Source organism: Mastigoproctus giganteus, chromosome 9, assembly GCF_048544385.1.
Source record: "Mastigoproctus giganteus isolate SK-2022 chromosome 9, ASM4854438v1, whole genome shotgun sequence".
NCBI classification, from domain to species: Eukaryota; Metazoa; Arthropoda; class Arachnida; order Uropygi; family Thelyphonidae; genus Mastigoproctus; species Mastigoproctus giganteus.
Window position 1 is genome coordinate 77,690,707 of NC_143583.1, and position 19,551 is coordinate 77,710,257.

At 37.5% G+C, this 19,551-nt stretch overlaps 1 protein-coding gene across 3 annotated transcripts in view; it reads right to left on the minus strand.

Moving 5' to 3' along the window:
- Positions 1–19,551, minus strand: part of LOC150080474 (protein couch potato-like) — a 365,119-nt gene that overhangs the window by 19,410 nt on the left and 326,158 nt on the right. For 2 of the 3 annotated variants that reach the window (XM_090381012.1, XM_090381011.1), the window contains exons 6-8: positions 6,278–6,414; positions 5,946–6,196; positions 44–113 (exon numbers count right to left, since the gene is read on the minus strand). In XM_090381012.1, the coding sequence (XP_090237138.1) occupies positions 44–113; positions 5,946–6,196; positions 6,278–6,414 (458 nt within the window). The remainder of the gene's footprint in view (positions 1–43; positions 114–5,945; positions 6,197–6,277; positions 6,415–19,551) is intronic. The other variant, XM_090381013.1, reaches the window with a different exon arrangement.

A 19,551-nucleotide genomic window follows, 5' to 3' on the forward strand; every position in this document is an offset into this window, starting at 1 on the left:
CACTCTGATGAATTTTTCATAATGTTATACTTCAAAATCTCACCTGATACTCCACAAAGGCTACTGGAGTTCCTCCTTTATTGTGCATTCGAAGGCGACAAAACCCAGGGAAGCTAGAGAAATAAAGAAAGAAAAAGAAATAGACACCATGATGATGACATCACAGCATACAATCAAATTAAACTCCATTTGAATTAATGGAAACTTAAAGAGCTCTCTATGATTGCCGAAGTTTAGTATGTATATAAAATAATTCTAGAAATTTCCATATATATAGACAGCACTATATTGCATATTGCCGGTTTAAAAAAAAATATTCTCTCTCTCTCACTCGCTCTCTCTCTCTAAGAAATTCAACAGTCCTGCAGTGATGATGTCTGTTTTGTGGCATTTCTTGGTATTTGCCTCACTGTTCCTTGAGATATGAGGACACGTCTGAGGAAATATAAGGATTTTTGCCATGCATTAGATGCTTTCCTAGGTGACAAATGTTGATTTTTATGTCCCTAATAGTGGGACACGCAGAGGAGAGTCATGCGATATGATCGATTTGGACAAAAAGGATGATTGATTGCCGGCACCTTTTACCGGGGTCTACAGGAGAAAGTAAAATAATAAGAGAGAGAAAAAAATGCGATTGAGAAAGCTTTTGGCATTTTGGATGCATACCGTTCTGCAAAGCAAACCTTAAAGTCTGAAACTAAAGATAAGATCTGGAAATCTGTATTCTGTAAAGAAAGAATTTTTGAATAGAAAATTTTTGCGCTTATGTCCTGCATTGATTTCAAAAATTCTGAGTTTAGTATTATAGTAAGTAGAATATTTTGTACATAACGTTGAAATATAATTCTACAAACTGAATTTTCGTAGCTTGCTTGTAATTAACAAAATTGCTGAATCAATAAAGCCAAGGTGAATGATCTTTGAGGATACAGTGACACCAAGAGTTGTATTATAGTCCTCGCGGCTGACATGGTAATTATAATTGCCATCCAGCGTGGAAAAAGGGTGGCTTCGAATAACCTTTCAGTGGCAGGGATTTTTATGTTTTAATTTTTTGAATTCGTGATCGAATTATTTGGGTTTGGGAAAGGATTGAGTTTTCGCACATTGTATTAGAGCAGCCTAATTTAGAATTCATTAATTAAATTACATTTAATTTTAATCTGTTTTTTTTTACAACAGTAAACTGACAGTTCAGCTTTTCACTCAAACATTTATGTACTTTTCTCTCAAGGTGATGGAGTTAGTCGGTTTCTGATGAGAATTGTGTCCTTTAGTTTTCATTTCCCAATTTTTATTCCTCAATGGACGGACTTTACTATATTCAATGGGCGGACCATAGAATATAGTCAAGTTGCCTGTTGAGAAATTTATAGGTATAAAAACCTTCACCAGGTGGAGATACAACAGGTTTTATTCAATCACTGACCCAGCTCCACGATACGTTTCTTATTTTTCTTGTTTAAATAAGATATAAAAATTCAAGGTACCTAAGAAACTATACATCCATATCTAAAACAAGATAGGTCAACCCCGCTTTTGAGAGAGAGAGAGAGAGACGAATCATCAATGATACCAGAAGGAGCTACTGTCGCGCGAAAACAAGGCTGAGGGTAGTGTAAAAAAGGAAATGTAGAAAATCATGATCGTGTGTGTGAAAATCAGAATTGGGTGCAAAGATATTTACTGAAATATTGAATTCGAGAAGGAAATAGCACAATTTAAAGGGGTGGGGAATACAGGACAAAGTAAAAGAAAGATCATACCAGGGAGTAAAATTCTATAAGAAAAGGGAGAGAGAGAGAGAGAGAGAGAACAACCATGTGTGCGTGTGTTTTCTATGTTAATTCCCTTCTGAGGTAGGATCAGTAGCCAACGATTGGCATTATAATTTAGTGACATTGAGTTTGCTCAGTATAGCAATGCAAGAGTATTGCTAAACCTTCATAGTTTTATACACCAATATCAAGGCTTTGCCTGGGAACGCCATAGGAAATTCTGGTCTGAAAATGATTTCAGTATCAAGAGTTTATGTGGCCGTCTTGGGAGTGATCTAAGATGCACACTGTAGATGGCCAAGGAACTATAGCCCAACGAGGAACCAATGGAAGGAACACGCTTCTATTTTTCTTTTTTTTTTTTAACATGAACTCGTGGCACCTGAAGAGTTTGTGTTAAATTAATTCGTGACGGACTACTCGTATGACGTCTGATGTGTAAATATTTTATCACCATCCTGCCTAATCCGCGTGCTCCAAAATAAAAAAAAAAAAAAGAGAAAAGATGGGCCACAATAGGAACTGCCATTTCTAAGCGTTGTTTAAATATGCATACGTTCTACACACCTGTGTCCGTGATAATGAACGTAGCGCACGCGCTGCATTGCACTCAAGGGAAGGTCGTCTTCTTGAAACCAACGAAAACATAGCGAGTATTCCAACGCTGAAGCAACGTGTGTTTTTTTTTTTTTTTTCTATCTTTCCGAACTGGTAATCGCATTTAGCTCACTATGAATACCGGAATTCTGCGATTAGCACCGTAGGGAGTCGTAAAACAGAAGTTTATTGGAACGCCTCCGTTGTGGCAATGTACGGAAATTAAGGCGGATGGGCGTATTTCATTTTTCCTCTTGCAAAACATACGCCGACTTAAATGTAATTCCTTACCGTAGTGCAGTTCATCTGTCCATCCATTACCCACGTTGAGATATTTCGAAAATAATGAGCTTCAACACATCGGATTTAAATGGAAAAAAGTGCTTTACAGTTTGCATGCGCAAAGGAACCGGGCTCCACCGAGTGTAAAATTTAAACTCATTCAGAGCAACACCTCTCAATAACGGTAAGATGGGCGCCCACATGAGGGTAACCTTTGGCGAGCTGGTTGTAACTTTGAAGGGATAGCTTTAAATAAGGTTCCGTTTGTATTAGGAGGGAATTTAAGAACCCCGAAGGGCTTCCAGTCAGGGCAAAATAGATGTTACCAAGGCTTCATTCTCTTGCAAAATACAAAGATGAATTCCTGCATACCTTCCAAACAGTTATGGGAATACACTACTTTTCAACGTAATCACCTCTACGCATTTATTCCAGACACTGCAAAGAGTTTTGATTCCATAAAAATAGGGTATTTGATAAACAGAACCGGAAACTATGCAATGTGTTTTCAACTTCTGCGTTCTTTGAATTGAATTGAATTGAATTGAATCTTTGAATTGAATGCCAGTAGTTAATTTTTAAGTGGATATGTGAAAATTATGTTCAAGATGGACCTTATGGTTGATGTGTTTCAATTTTAACACCCGAGTTTGTTTGAACTTTATCATTTGGGTATATTTCAAGTTTACCACTTGGATTTGTTTCAACTTTAACTAATTCTGCTGTTAGGGAACTTTTCGACCGAATTATTCGCTAACCCTCACTTTATCAGAATTTTACATAATGCATCAGTCCTCCGAAATGAGATCCTCAGCACGTAGAACTGTATCAGTCGCACAAGTGTACCAGTGTTCAACCGGTACACTTCTGGACAATTTCTAAACATTTCATGCTTACACTGTTGTAACATGATTTTAGAAGCATCAGTGACTAAGGCCGTATTGCTCTGTGTATACTGTTCGTAAATTACGTCTGTTTTGAGGTTGATTTCTGTTTTCTGGACGAAAACCTGAGTTTCCGGGAGAAAAAACCTTTTTGCTCTCCCCTGAGACCGACTAATTCAGCAACGTTGTGAAAAAGGCCCATAAAAATTCCTCCTATCATTGACGGGATTCGAACTCAGGTCTTTTCCACGAGGTGTGTTGGGAGGACGGCGGTTCTACCAACTGTGCTACCCACGAGGGCAGGGTCTACACTTTTGTCGATCAAAAATACTCTGCACGCATTCTATTATGCATTAGTTTCATTAATTTCTCCAAAATGTAGAAATATAGCCGAGCAATCCGGCTATTTTGAAATGTCGTTATGAGTGCCAGTACTGCTAATTTTATATTACGAAGACTAAAACCAGAACGAAGAAAAAAATAAAATAAATAAACTCGAATGTGTGTTATAAAAAGTATTAAATGTGTGCTTATGTTCACGAAAATTTAAATTTTCCTCATCTTATTGAATCAACTTCGTATTTTCTGATTTTGGTATTTTGATAAAAAAGATTAGGTGAAAAAAGGGACAAACAACACGATGGAATAACTTCACTTTTGTTATCAATGTTTCTGTTTGTTTTCTACTTCTTGTATGAGGACTCATAACCTCATGAGTCCGTCATACTCGTATACTATCAGTGCTTTTAAATTATGACAGTAAAACCATCTTAATTATCTTGTATTATCCTATTATTTAATCTCCTCTCCTTCTGTGAATACGATACCTTCTTTTTGCTCGAGCTGAATCCATAAAATTCAAACATTCACATCTTTTTGAGAAGATCCAAAAGCCAGTTTCAGTTAATTTTCTTTTCTGTTGTCCTCTTTTTCCGCGCATATACTTGCACTTGTTCATAAAGTCAAATCGTGATGTTGTGGTCCTCGAAAACTTATAATGCAAAGAACAGATCCAGAACCTCCGCTCAAAAGTCCTTTCTGTAGGTATGAAATTCGGCCTCTGTCGATCTTGCAACCAAGAAATTATCACCCCATTCCTAAATTGCATGTCAGTCCGATCTCAGACAATACGATGTAAGTTTGGTCTGCAGCTCTCTTTAGCTCTGAAGACCACAGTTTGGGATCCAAAAGGGGACAAAAATTTGTCCCAACAATTTGACTCTGTAACAAATTCCGCTCCAATCCCGTCTAGCATAACATACGCGCAACCTCAGTGATATCTGGGAGGCCCTGAATTGGAGGATCCCACGCAGTGCTTTGCACAAACCTGAAAAAGCTCTTGATCTTCAAGAGACACATTCTTAATATCATCAATGCCTTCAGTTCTTTTTATTCCCACTTTGATCTATGGTCCAAGGACTTAGCCTGTAGAGATAATAAGTGCATACCCCATTTCAGATGCATCATAACCGTAAATGTTATTAGATTTAGTTTAATTGTGATTGAGCACATGGTAAAACATTGACCGCTTCCATTTAAAAGTTTTTTTTTTTTCTGAATGGACACCCCGTACATACAATTTCGAAATTTTGTGATGTTAGAAACCACATTCCTTCGACAGCGATCAGTAATAGTTATGTGCTGATGCATAAGCATCAAATGTACTAAGTGCACCCACCTCCACAGAGGATTGGAGATTCCGGTGTATGTGCCAGACTGTCCTCGGGAACTAAAACAGGTTTCTAATATGTGATTTTCCATTGCCTTCGGTCCTTCATCATATGATTTGAGTCCTCATCATGGTTAATAGCATTATAGCTTTACTGCTGCTGCTCTTTCGCAGTTAATTGACACGGCCTGAGTTCGAATTCAGGCCCAGCTGAGAGCTTTTTTTTCACACCATAGTTTTCCTTATTAAAACTGGAGATTTTTATCCCGAAAACAGGCGAACAAACCATAGATTACATGTAACTTTCGCACAAGTTATACTAATGCTTCGTGGCCTTAGCTGCCTTGGTATTTATTGTACACGATCGAACTCTGGAAATCGATTGCAAGTATTTTCTTGCACATGCGCTTATTGTTCTAAATATGAATTATCCAGCAGCCAAAGTAGGACAATGATCGTTGCTGAACAATTGCTAGAAAACTTTGAGAGAAAGGCCAAAGGCCGCAAAAGAAAATTTGGAAAGATAGTCCTAGAATAAACACATTAAATTAAATTTTCTTATTTCTTCTCAGAAAAAAAATTATACAGACCTCCATCTCTTTCAAATTCTCCCTATATTTTCTGGTCTGTGTCTTAAGCGTTTCATCACAAACCAAATTATCCTCTTTAACTCATTCAACAGCCCAGGTCAGAATTACAGTATTTTTAACATCTCCATTCATCATTACCTACCTTCCAAAGAGATCCTTGAGTTCTTGCTCCGATACAAACTGTCCTAGATTGGCTACGAACAGCGTGGAACACGGCGGAGTACTGGAAGTTGAGGACGTGGAACCTGCTGGACTGGCAAGTGTCGGACTCGCTACTAGATGGGGCGGCGGTATCGTGGCATGGATCGTAGCGCTCCCAGCCAACGCAGCATGCGAAATAGGATGTGGTACGGTAAGTGGAGGCTGAAGAGCATAAACAAACGTTAGAGAAACCTGCAGACTTCTCGGGTGAATAAACATTTTAATAAAAATGAAAACAAACAAAAATATTTGTCACAAACAGCGAGATCTTACCGGCAATTGTGCATGAAGTGCAGGGTGCACAAGTGTTGCGGAATGAAGTGCTGTAGAGACTGGAACTTCGGCATACGACAGAGTAGGGTGTGGCCAGCCGTCGTGAACTGTAGGTAGCAACGCTGCTCCTATTTCTTCTACAGTAGAGAAAAATAAAACTTTAGCTCGCTCAAGAACAGCAAACAATCAACAACATCGTATACCACCACTTATAAGTTTAAATAAGGAGACAAAGGAGCTATAGGAGCTTAAGAACTAATTTCATCTAGCGACTATATCGCAAAGAAATGCTAAACTTCAAAATTTCCACCGTAGTAAGTGCAAAATTTAACACCAGATGGCAGTAATCGCCAACAGGGTTTCGAACAGCACTTTGTGTGAGTCGGCCCTAATACATTAGGTGTCGTTTTAAGGGTGTTTTAAGGTGTTAGTTGTCGGGAGTGTTCCTGATTGTCAGATATCCCTAGCGGATACAAAACTGAAATAGAAAGGCCATTGCATGTCTGTCAACAGTAGAGGAACATAAAGTGATCGCATTCTACCCTAGCGGCATCACTTCTCATCGTCGGGGTAAACAAACGCGGAATAAACTTCATTAAAGTGATCGATGACGACTGTAATCTTGTCCCGCACTGTCTGACAGCGCCTATGGATCACAGTTACGGGCCTATAAGGGGATGCATAACTCTTGTTCTCATCACGTCAGAAATTCGAGAGAAACTTACTTTGGAACCTCCGACACGGAAAATGAAGAGGCTGTCAATGATGTAACGTAAGTGACCTACTAAGCCTCTCCCACGAATAAAGTGACCACTCTAAGGATAAGAAAGTAAGCATGTTGCATCCTCATAAAACAAGATCCAATTACCGAATCACTGACCGACTGCTGACCGAATCAGAACTCTTTTTTTTTTTTTTTGTTTGATATAAAACGTAATAAACGTCCTTCAAGTATGTTTCTTTTCCTAAATAGGAGCGCCACCATCTGGTGGATGGTATGAAACACTTAAAGTAACGCTTCAGTAAGATAAAAGAGAGCAAAATAGATAGTCACAAACTAAATCGGATAGAAAAGTCAAAAACTGGAGAGTTAAAAACGTGGATAGTGTCAGAAAAATGGAATAGAACAATCAGAAAAAGGAACTAAATAATCAGAAAGAATACTCAAGCGTTTAGGGCATAAGCCTCAAGCTATGAAGGAGTCTAGACTATGTATAAATATAGTGCAAATGCATCAGGAATACATAGCTATATCTGAATAAATCAGATTTATTAATAAAACGGCATCGTTTTAAGTTATATCTCATATTGTGAATACCTTCTCACAACGAGTTGCCATGATATTGCACTACTTCGAATAAGTAACGCTTCACCTAAGGAGAAGACTAATGTTACTTATTCTCAGATGGATACCACCACCCAGACGGCACCGTTTCAGGGCTATTTGGCCCTTTTTCGGTGGGTAGGTGGGTACCCGAGTGATGCAATGATGGCAAAACAGTTATGAAGTATAACTCCACAATATGAGAGATGCCTGATGGTGTATCATGTATTTAGACTCAAGCGTTTAGGGCATAAGCCTCAAGCTATGAAGGAGTCTAGACTATGTATAAATATAGTGCAAATGCATCAGGAATACATAGCTATATCTGAATAAATCAGATTTATTAATAAAACGGCATCGTTTTAAGTTATATCTCATATTGTGAAATTAGGTGAAGCGTTACTTATTCGAAGTAGTGCAATATCATGGCAACTCGTTGTGAAGGTATTCACAATATGAGATATAACTTAAAACGATGCCGTTTTATTAATAAATCTGATTTATTCAGATATAGCTATGTATTCCTGATGCATTTGCACTATATTTATACATACTCAGAAAGAATACTTATTATTATAAAACCACGATGCATTACTTCTATGGTAAGATATTAGACGTGTGACTAGCTGAAAGATACTAACAGAGCAGAGTGGTTACAATTAGTGTCCTCCACACACCAGGTGGCAAAGACCCGGGTTTGAATTCCATCAATGATGCGAGGAACTTTTAATTCCTACCATAGCTGAGCAGTCAGGCTGGATGGTGCATAAGTATACATGGTTTAAGTGACTGGGGTTCAAGCCTGTGACTGCTAAATACGGTTCTGTTTCTCGTATTCTTTGTATCTTGTGAACTCCTGTGACCGTGTGGTCGTCTTCCGGACTATAAACAAAAGATGTATTATATTTAACCGGCATCAGAACACATGCAGTTGAGATTCGTCATATTGCTGCCCAATGACCTGAGTTCCATCTACTTATTCAACTAGAATTCCACTACACGCGAATTTAAGATGATTCATCCCTTTAAACAGAATGGAAAGATACAGGATAAGGATGGAACAGAACAGAATAGAATGATTAAGCCACTTTCTTAAGCAATTCGTCTCAGGTGTCACCGAATTCATGTTCCAGTTTGTATTGGAAGCATGATAAATGAGAAAGTCAATGAGAAGCTAATTTATTACTTGCCATTAGCCAAAATGGAGTTTTGAATGACTGGGTTTATTATTATTATTATTATTTTTTTAATTCTCCGAGTTTATTACGATATACTTCTGCATTAGTGAAGCTCACATTACTCATTGCTTTTTGGCGTTGATAATGAGAAGTTAGCAAACTCACACCCAGTGAGCTATAAAGGAAGTTAAATGACATTTATCACCATCAGGAAGACGCATAAACTTCGTAATGTCACACTCAAATGCATTTGTGTATGTACGGCTGTGAGGGCATTGCGAGTACGTTTTCTTAATCACTTGTCGGCCTAACTGCAATGTGTACATTAAAAGACGCTTTCGACAGAAGTAAAGGCTTCGAATACGAAGAATTACGGCTTAGTTCGTATTTATGGTGAAATTGTAATTCCCTTTAAAAAGCCAAAAAATAGTCTCAAAGTCAAATCCTAGAGAGGAGTAGAAGAATTTCTCACGTTTCGGATTTAGCTAATGGATGCAGGGGTTTAGCCGGGGATACCTAGCAGAAGGGGTTTTTTCCGAGCTTAATGGAATCTAAAGAAATATATCGAGGTGATCAGCGGGCGGTAAATTGATGGGAACTACCCTCAGCATCCGCAGCGTGCTCTAAGAAGGACTTCTTTACAGTTTATCTTAATACGCTTTCGGTAGCAAAGTGTGAAGTGCGCTCAGGGTAAGAATTAAATGCATTTGGTGTTCAAGGAGAAATACCTTGAGGGACATCCTTTTGTAGGTTTTCCTTTCCTTATGAAAGAACACAGTCGATTGGGATTAAAACAGTGGTAAAAAATCGACACACTATTGCTTCTTTCTCATTCGACAAAGATTCAATGAATCTTTATTGGTTCAGCAAGGATCAGACTCGTTGTATAGGACACAAGTTATTCACTCTTCGCACACTAGTACTTTTATTTCTTTGATTTTTTTTTACTTTTCCGGTTTCTCCAGTTTTCATTCTTTCCAGTTTTAATTCTATTTTTGTTCTTTCTTCTTTTGGTTTCTCATTCCTCATCTCATCTTGTTCTTTCTCCTCTTACTATATGTCTCATTTTCCCTTTCTCTTTTCTTGTCTTACTCTCTCTCTCTCTCTCTCTGTAATTTTGCACCTTTTATTTCAAGGACCATAACAATATTCTAAAATTAAGCAAGCAGATCCAATATGATTAAGGTCGCGAGCTCTCTGGGTTTGACCAGGAATTTCCTGGACTTAAGAATGCCATTTTCGAGTGCAATATTTTGATATGATTTATTCAGGTCATGGAATCGTACAGAAAAAAAAAAGTTCGCATCCATTTTAAGGCGATTATGATATTATTGTATGTTATTATTATGGATTAACAGCTTTTCCCACTGCGCTATTTTAATGGAAATTACAATTTTTACATTTCTAAAAAAAATTAATATTTCTATTTTAAATGAAACCATTTGTCGACCTCTGTTTTGAGTTTGAGTTAATATGGTTCCTAAACACAAATCTGTAATTGGAAATAATTACTATAAATGTTCGTTAAGTAATATTTTTTAATAAATAATATTTAAAAAATTAGTACAGTATTTGATGAGAATATAACCTTAAATATGTGTATTTCTGATCCCTACAAAACTGGAAGAGAAAGGAAGCGACCTGATAAAAGTTCCTATAAACTTAAAAGGATCATGCTATTATGTTTATAGGTCTAAGGAAGCACAGGATGTTCGGAAAGTCACTATACACCTGTGACTGCAATGTGCAAAATGATATTAGTGATATGAGTCACTGTGCACCTAGTGGTGTGTATCCAGGTCATTTGGCTATGAAATAGCTAATGTCTCACTCGATTATGGAGTGCGTTAATGATGGTTTTGTCATCGAAGAAGCATATTTTTTTTTGGTTGAGTATGTTTTTAACGAGCGTGGCAAAACGTCCAAGAAAACTTTTCTAAGAAATTTCCAAGTAAGCCAGTACCACATTGACATGCTGCATGGGCATTAATAGACAAATTTCGTGAGACAGGTGCTGTACACGATGCAGAGCGTAGTGGAAGGCCAAGGAAACTGACAGAAGAGAAACTCCTGGATATTTCAGATTCGATGTTACAAAGTCCTTCAAAATGCGGAAGTTGTCACGACAACAAAACTCGGTTTGCAACTGCGCATTTAGTAAGGAAGAAGCTGTGCCTTTTCCCATAAAAATTTCAATTGTCCAAGAATAAATGCAGCAGATCACCAAAAGTGAATGCATCACTGCCACTGGTTTCAACAGTTCATCACTGAAAATACCGATGGTATTCTGAATCTTACATTAGGCGTAGTTCCATTTGTCGGAGTATCTGATTGCTAAATACCCGATTATGGACATCCGAAAATCTGCACAGTCTACATCAAATACCTCTCCATCAGCAGGAGGTTGGTGTTTGAATTGCTATCTCCAGAAAAGGAATCATTGGGCCTATCTTCTTGAATGAAATAATAACCTTTGTATGTTACTGTTCCAATATTCTCCAACAAATTCATCGGCGCGAAATTTTTTCTGATCAAATAATATCAAAAAATCTGTGGTCCCCTCGTTCACTAGACTTGAATCATCCACCCGATTTTTATCTATGGGGAGCAGCAAAAATTAAATTTTTCTAAGAAAACGCACGATCACGTCAGGAACTTCCAACTGCTGTTACTACCCATCAGAGGCATCGCACAAAAAGAACTAAAGAAGGTTTTTGAAAAAAAATTAAACGTGTTTAGTCCTGTTTGGATGTCCGTGGAGTCAACTTCAACATCTGTTGTAATGGACTACTTATGTAAGTAAAACTGGGACAGAACAATAATTTGTAATAATAACATTCAAAACTTACTTTCCTTTGAAATAGGTATATGATGACTTTCTGAACACCGTGTATTAATAACCACTTCACTTTTAATGTCATATCAGCAAAGAAACATAAAAATATATGCGATGTTGCTCTTCCGGATGATGTGTTGCAAGGAGAATTGAAAACAATTCTCCTTACCCGACTATTTTAGGATTATGTGGCAAAGAATAGATAATAAATTTCACGTATTGAGTCCTCAGAATATTTTCTACTGAAATATTATTATTTCTGCATTATTGGCACATCATCAGCGACCTATGACTATAATAAATATATTTTTATCCTTCTTTCATAAGTAATTGCATTCTTTTGTACATGAAGCTTTAATCTACTTCTTTTTTTTACTTGCATGAGCAGAGTTTTTAGATTTTTATTTGGAAATATACTCAAACTTCTAGCTATTCGAATTTGGAAACCTTTCCAAATTAGAAACTCTCCAAAATTTTAGATTTCAAATCGACAAACTTCCCATTTCCAAATTTCAAAAACGACACCTCCAAAAAAAAATTGCCATCTTAGTAGTTATCAAAAACTGTTGCGTGCTATTCTTACAAAACCTTCTCGTAAGATAAAGAAAAACAGAATGGAGAAATCGGGAAAACGAACAGTCCAGTCCGCCCCTATCAACCATACGTAAGAAAGAGCTTAACAAACACTGATAAAGTTCGGTTACGGAGGCTTTAATCTTATTAATTTCCCATCTTCGCTCGTTTCTAATAAGAAATGTCACTGGAGTTTTCAAACTGACGCACACACACGCACACGCATACGTCTTTGGTGTCTCAGCAAACAGAGCGATTACTTCACCTCACTTCAGAAGCCACAAGCAAAGTTTGTTTACACCGCGCACGTGCGTGTGTGGTACCGTAAAAACAACAGGATCGAATGTGTATATGTTTCTTTTCGGTTCATATTATTCGAGACAGACAGTCCGACGGACAACGACTACGTGATTCGGCTTCCATCGCCAACTGTAAACCTCTGCTTAACGGCAAGTGTCCTGACTTCCAGACAACAAAAGGTGATGGAAGACTGATCGAACGGATCACCAACGAGGTGATCGTATATCGTATCAGACACTTTGCGGAGGTTAATGTGCGGTTGTAAGTATCTGGGCTCCACCATACGCGGCTAGAGACGGATGCGTGAGGAGGGAGAGTGATGGCCCATAAACAAAGGTACCATCAGCAATATTTGTCCGGCAGGCTTACTGGAAAGTGATCATAATAGGACTAATCTACTTCGGCCTTGTGCACTTTTCATGGCAACACAGATAAAAGTAATTTTTTTTTGTCTTCGTCAGCCAAACGGATTCTTTCGTACAATGCAACTTGGAGTAATAGTACCAGATGCGCCTGATCCGCTATAGAAACTGGCATGAAAATGCAACAACACAAGACAGAAGCAGGAGCAGGAGCAGAAATGGCAGATGCTTTATTATACTTTTCTATTACGAATTTTCCCCAACATTCGCTTGTCTTACAGGACAATATACATAGCTTTCAACTGATAAATACGATGCAGTCATTATACGAAAACAGAAGCACGTTTAATGAAATTTGAAATAAAAATTGTGACTTATTTTTATTTTCTCTCTTTTACCCAAAACTCTTAGCATGAATGATGTCAGAAATACGTAGATGTCAGTTGACATTAATCAAATTAAAACGCAATTGAACAAAAACCGTTACATATATTACAGATTTTTCTGACAAACTATGTATATAGTTTCTCGTCTAAGTCAGAACCTTGAAAGATCCTACTTATAATCCTGGTGCACTCAGAATAGTAACCAGTTATAACAACCCTTTGCCTCCTGTCCTTCAGCAACTCCTTAAGCCACCTCACGATCATTCCCAAGATCCCTAAACGCCCTAGATTCTATAGCAACTTCTCATGTGGGATCGTGACAAATACTTCGCTAAAGCTGCTGTGAAAATTTTCTTTTGCATCCAACTTCTGTATGTGAGCAGATCATAGTAGTTTATCAGATTGGTAAAAGAAGATTTTCACTTTACAGAAACCATGGTTTAATCCATTTATGATATTATATACATCTCAGGATTATTCTGTAATGTACCCTTGACCATAGATTCTATGACCTTCACTTCCACTGAGGTCAAAATGACCAATCTATACAGAGCCGAATATCCATTGGACAAAATGGGCACACAGTGTCCAGTGCTTAAAACTAAAAAGTTTTAGCTTCCAAAAAATCTTTGATAACTCAAAAATAAGAAAAATAATTGCTGAATCAAACATAGCGTTAGTTGAATTACTCTATAAAAGTTTTCATTATGATTACACATCTACAAATTGTGAAGTGTATACTGTATAAACATGCATCTTTAGTGGTAAATTTAGTATACTGGAGATCTAACCTATATATTTTATACAATGCAAATATTCATTTATAGATCTATCTTTTCGGTCTATGATTATGAGAGTGTCTGAGGCATACAAAGACTTTAATCCGGCTAATATCATTAATGTTTTGAGAGTAATTTCTCAACGTCTTTTTCAAAGAATTGAGATAGGGAATACATGCCACTATACGAGTAGTTCGACTGCAGTCGTAAGCAGAAACGAAGAATTTATTCGAATAACATTTAAAAGTCTAAAATACAAACAACTTATGAGAAGAGAGAACCTGCACGGAAATTCTATGATCATAAACACGTGGCGCCTATAGACACGAGAAAAGAGAGGAGTAAGCCAGCATTTGACCAAAGCATAGTTCGATAGCAAGTGAGGGGGATCACTTGGAGATTGCATAAATAAACTAATAAACTTTTCGTGCAGAAGGACACACCTCTTACTTGTACCCACGTGTGTGTCCTTCTGCTTGAAAAGTTTCTGAGTGCATTGTGCCTTTAACGTTTCTTTGAAAAAAGAAACTGGGCAACCAGTTTCGAAACTTGAGCGTTGTTCTCTTCAAAATGTGTTGTATGTGGTGCAAATTCGCGAGCTGTTAGAATAAATTTCCGTTCCTAACATGGAATATGATCTTTATCATCATGCTTGCCTTTTTCAGTTCGTGTTCTTCGGTGACTATATCAAAGAAGTTAGTTGTGTTAAGGACAAATTCCCCTTATACATCCAGATCATAATAATATATGGAAATGTAAAATCGATAAAAGAATACATTAAAAAGGTGGTAACCTAAAAGTTCTGACTATTTCAATATATTTTATTAATTTCAATGATTTTATTCTTAGCATCTGTGGTCGTGGAAACATTTTATGAGAGAAAAAGTCTCGCACTGTAAGTGGTCTTCTCCAACTTCTAGATGAAATATTAGAACAAACATTTGATTACCATTTCATTTTACTAACTTTGTCAACGTGTTCATTACCTCTCCAGAAATTTCTGAAGCTTCAGATATTACTGTTGGATTAATATTACCGTTCGAGTGCTGTTGGATTACTGTTGTAAACTTTTCCGACTCCAAGATGGCTAAAATCATCTCCCACTCTAAAGCGTGGTGGAACAAGGACCTCAATATAGCTTTTCAACTGAAACAATAACTTCATAAAATTTAGGAGACAAATGATGTTTGTGCTCGAATATCGTGCTCAAAAGCACGGGCCTACTTTAACAGACAAAAATCATCAGCGATTGCTAATTTCTTCGCTAATTCGCTAATTTCTCAGCTTCATATGGGAAAAGTTCCTTACCGTTATAGGCGCTTTAGCAATAAAATTTTTGTTGATCCTTGTTCAATCCTTGTTGAAAAACCTCAGTTTTTTCGGGAAAAAAGCCTCGCTATATATGCCTGAGACCGACTAACTCAGCCACGGAGGGAAAAAAGTCCATAAAAGTTCCTCGCGTCATCGACGGGATTCTAACCCGGGGCCTTTTCCACCCGGTGTGGGGAGGTGATGATACCACTGTGCTATCTGCATACCAGTTCTCACCAAACAGACTCTTGCAGATAAACCTCCCCAGATTCATTGCGCTCTCTCACAGCGATCGACGACTACAAACCTCCTTGCAATTATAAACGCCGTATTATCAGCGTTCGAGAGCAGTCAGGAATCAGCGATATCATACTTAGTTATAGAGGTTGTGTTTGGTGTTGTGAATGTCCCTTCTGTGTTGTGGCTTTTAGAACCATATTATCACAAGAGAGACATTCTGTGCTTTCTCTCTGCTCACCTTGGCAAGAGGTTGTTTCCACTTGACATAGGAGGAAGATGTTATTGGAGGACTGTTTTCGCTGAGGAACCCACAATATGGCATCCTCTCTGGATTGTTATTGACGGCACTCTCTGGACTGTTATTGATAACACCACTGGTGAGGAATACCAACAAATCATCTCCTACGCCTGGAAAAATCGGTGTATTTCTAGATAAATCGGGGTTCTTTTCTTCAAAAGCAGGAAAGATGGGTCGAGCTAGGGCGAACCGGGCAGTCGTCCTAGAGCTGAAGTTCTTAGGGACAGTTGGTTGGGGAAGGACTTGGGAGTAAACTGTGTGGAGCTTCCTGTTTCCCTTTTGGTCTGGATGGATGGGGAATTCGGGGAATCCCACGACGAAGGAGCTGCCGTTGTTAAGTTTTATGTCCCAAAGCGCCGCTTTTGCCGTTAATCCTTTCCTTAAGAAAAACACAACATGTTCACTCTTTCATTTGCATTTAAAATAATAGCTTCAGGTAGGGTTTTTTTTTTGGCTGATGCTATATAAGCTTGCTTTCTTGCATTATATGTCACTACTAGTGCTAATACTAATGTTAAAAGTAGCGGAATGAGAATATATTAAAATTTAAAATGTAAAGTGATACGTTTGATTTCAAAAACCGCCATATTTAAGGTAGAGTTCTTTGTAATACCATCTCAACAAGCGAATTTATTCGGGCGAGTTTCTCAAGCAAAGGCCTGCAGTTGCCAAAATATCCAGCATCTATTATGGCATAAATATGTAACTACATTATTACAATAAAATAGAGCAAGCGTATATTGAAAAATTTGCCGCTGTGAAATGTGAAAATAAGAAAATGAGCGTAGATGAATGGACCAATTGTAAGATCCGAAGATATTTGAATATTCATCTATACTGCAACGACAATTCTTTGAACCTTGATCTAATAAGAATTCGTAGAAATTGTTCTTCAAAAAAGTGGTTTCTTTAGTTCAGGAAAGATTGGAATCCTTCGAGTCCATCTTGAAACAGATGTGATTGCAACAAGTAGTGATGGTGCCGCAGTTTTGGAAAAATTCGGAAAGTTATCGCCGGCCGTACAAGAGTTATGTTACAATTACCCACTTCATCTTGCTCTGATAAAAGTGTTTTATGTCAAAAAGTTGAAAGGTGAGACAGCGAAAACTAATGATAGCAGCGAAAGTGAAGCCGATGTCGATCCTGACTACGATGAAGATGAAAACAATGACTCTGATTCTGATAACGTAGAGCAGGATGGAGTCTCCACGGCACCAGTTAGTATAAGAAAACCTATGAAAATGTTTTAAGTATTATTCAGCGAGCGAGAAATTCTTTTCTCGCTAGTGAAAAAATGGAGCTGCAAATCATTTTGGACTGTAAAACGTGTTGGAACACGTTAGAAAGAATTTTCGAGGGATTTTTAAAGATTCTGAAACCGATAAAAAGTGTTTTACAACAACTGAAGTTCGCTTACTTAAGGAAAGATGAGTATTTTAAAATTACCCAAGTTATGTTAAACTGTTTAAAAGCTGTGCGATTTTCAGTTGAACCATTAAGTAATTTAGAAAAACAGAATTGTGTTTTAAGCAGTAAGCTTTAAAAATAAATTAGAAAGCAATTATTTAAACGTAGAAATAAAGTATTTGTATCGCTTATTAAACATTTCGACAAACAACCCTAGTTGTTTATAGGAGAATAAGTTTTTTTTTTTTAACAGAAAATAATGTGAACGTTGATATTATGGAAAACACTGACGTGAAATCGGAACCGGATGTAAAATCAGAAATAGATAAAGCAATATCGATTTCGATGGCAAAAGCAGAGCCAGTGCAATCAAACAATGCATTTTGATCATTAAAAAAAGTAACTGAACTTGTGTGAAGCAAGATGAACCCTAACATCGAACCTGAAGATGTTTTTGGACTGAACAATTCAGCCGACATCGACACAAAATGAAAGTATGCAAGGAGATTGTCTGTTTAAAGGACAATCCACGATCAGAACGACCGCAAGCAATAACGAAAGGACAAGATAAGACCATAACACCGACTTTTAAACACAACCGACGATTTACTGCACATGAAATCATCTCAACTGAGTTCAATACAAACAGAAGAACTCCTGCTTCTACATCTACTATACAACTTCGTCTTAACAATCAGGACTTCATGGTCATATAACGGTCCGAAAATCTTTATTAAAACCTGAAAAACGAAAAAAAAAAAGCGGATGACTTGGGCTAAGAGTCATCAGCGTTAGACACCAGCGTTAGCCATCAGAATCAGAGTTGACGGGTGGAAAAATATACTGTGGACGGATGAATCCAAATTGAAATTTTTAGATCCCAACGTAGAGTTTATGTGAGACGATCAATTGCAGAAAAAATGGCGACCCATTTTAGTGCTTACTGTCAAGCACGTTGTTGGTTCCAACGTGAACTGTTTTTTTGTTTTTTTTTGGAGTGGGTGTCATCGTCAGAATTTAAGGAATTTTAAGAAAAGAAGGCAATAAAACATTCTTGAATATAATGCAATATCCTCTGGACTTCTACTTTGTGGAAGAAATTTTATATTACAACAAGACTGTGGCCCGAAGCACAGTTCTAAGCTGTGCTGGGGCTTTCTGTTATACGAGAAGATCGTCGTTAAACAGTAAGGCAACTGGCAGAGACGTTGAGAATATCAATAGGAAGCACACACACAGTATTCTCAATGGCCATTTGGTTATGACACTTGTTTGTTCATGCTGAGTTCCAAGACTACTCACATTTCAGCAACATCAAGTTCGCATGGAGGTTTGTCAGTAGCTACAACGAACGGTTTCTGAAGATGATGAGGTTCTGCACAAAGTGAAAACGGCGGGTGAGACAAGGCTTCATCATTTCGACCCAGACAAAGTTCTTTATGGAAGTCTACGTCATCACCAACATCGACAAAAGTAAAGGTTGTGGCTTCTGCAGGAAAGATTATGGTCATTGGTCATTACTTTTTTTTTAACATTCAAGGAATGGTTCACCAGCATTTTGTGGAATTGTTTACCTCATAAGACTGTTACGGTACTTTATTGCAGAACTGTACTGCACACTTTACGATATTACATTCACCGCAAATTGATGGATGCTGCATCACGAAAGTGGGAGACCTCATAATGCTCATATTGCCATCGTGTACTTAACCAGCATTAATATCAAATGTGTTCCTCATCTGCCTTACAGCCCTGGCTTTGCACCATGCAATTTGTTTTATTTCCAAAATTAAAGAAGGACCTGCGAGGAAAACATTTCCAGTCTTCAGAAGAAATTGCGAAGACATCGGAGACGATTCTCAAACACATGTCAAAAAATGGTTACCATCATGTTTTTGAAGAATTACAGAAAAATTAGTGTAAGTGCATTTCATCAGATGGGGACTGCTTTCAATAGAACCATCAAAATATGCATGATCAATAAAGATACGCTGTGAAAAAAAAAATATGATTATTCTTTATTGAACAGCCTTCAAATTAAACCTTACATTGTCACAGCTAATTTCAGATAAATTCTCTAAAATGAGACCACCGATTAATAAACTCTCTATTCACCTGAACCGAAAGTTGATAAATCATGTGTCACAACACGTGGATGATGATGTAGACGAATCAATGGTCCCACGTTGCAGACATTATAGTTAAAGTTATATTTTAAGATCCTAAATAAAAAAAGCCACGAAGATATATCGAACAACTATGACAAGGTAAAGAAGAAGG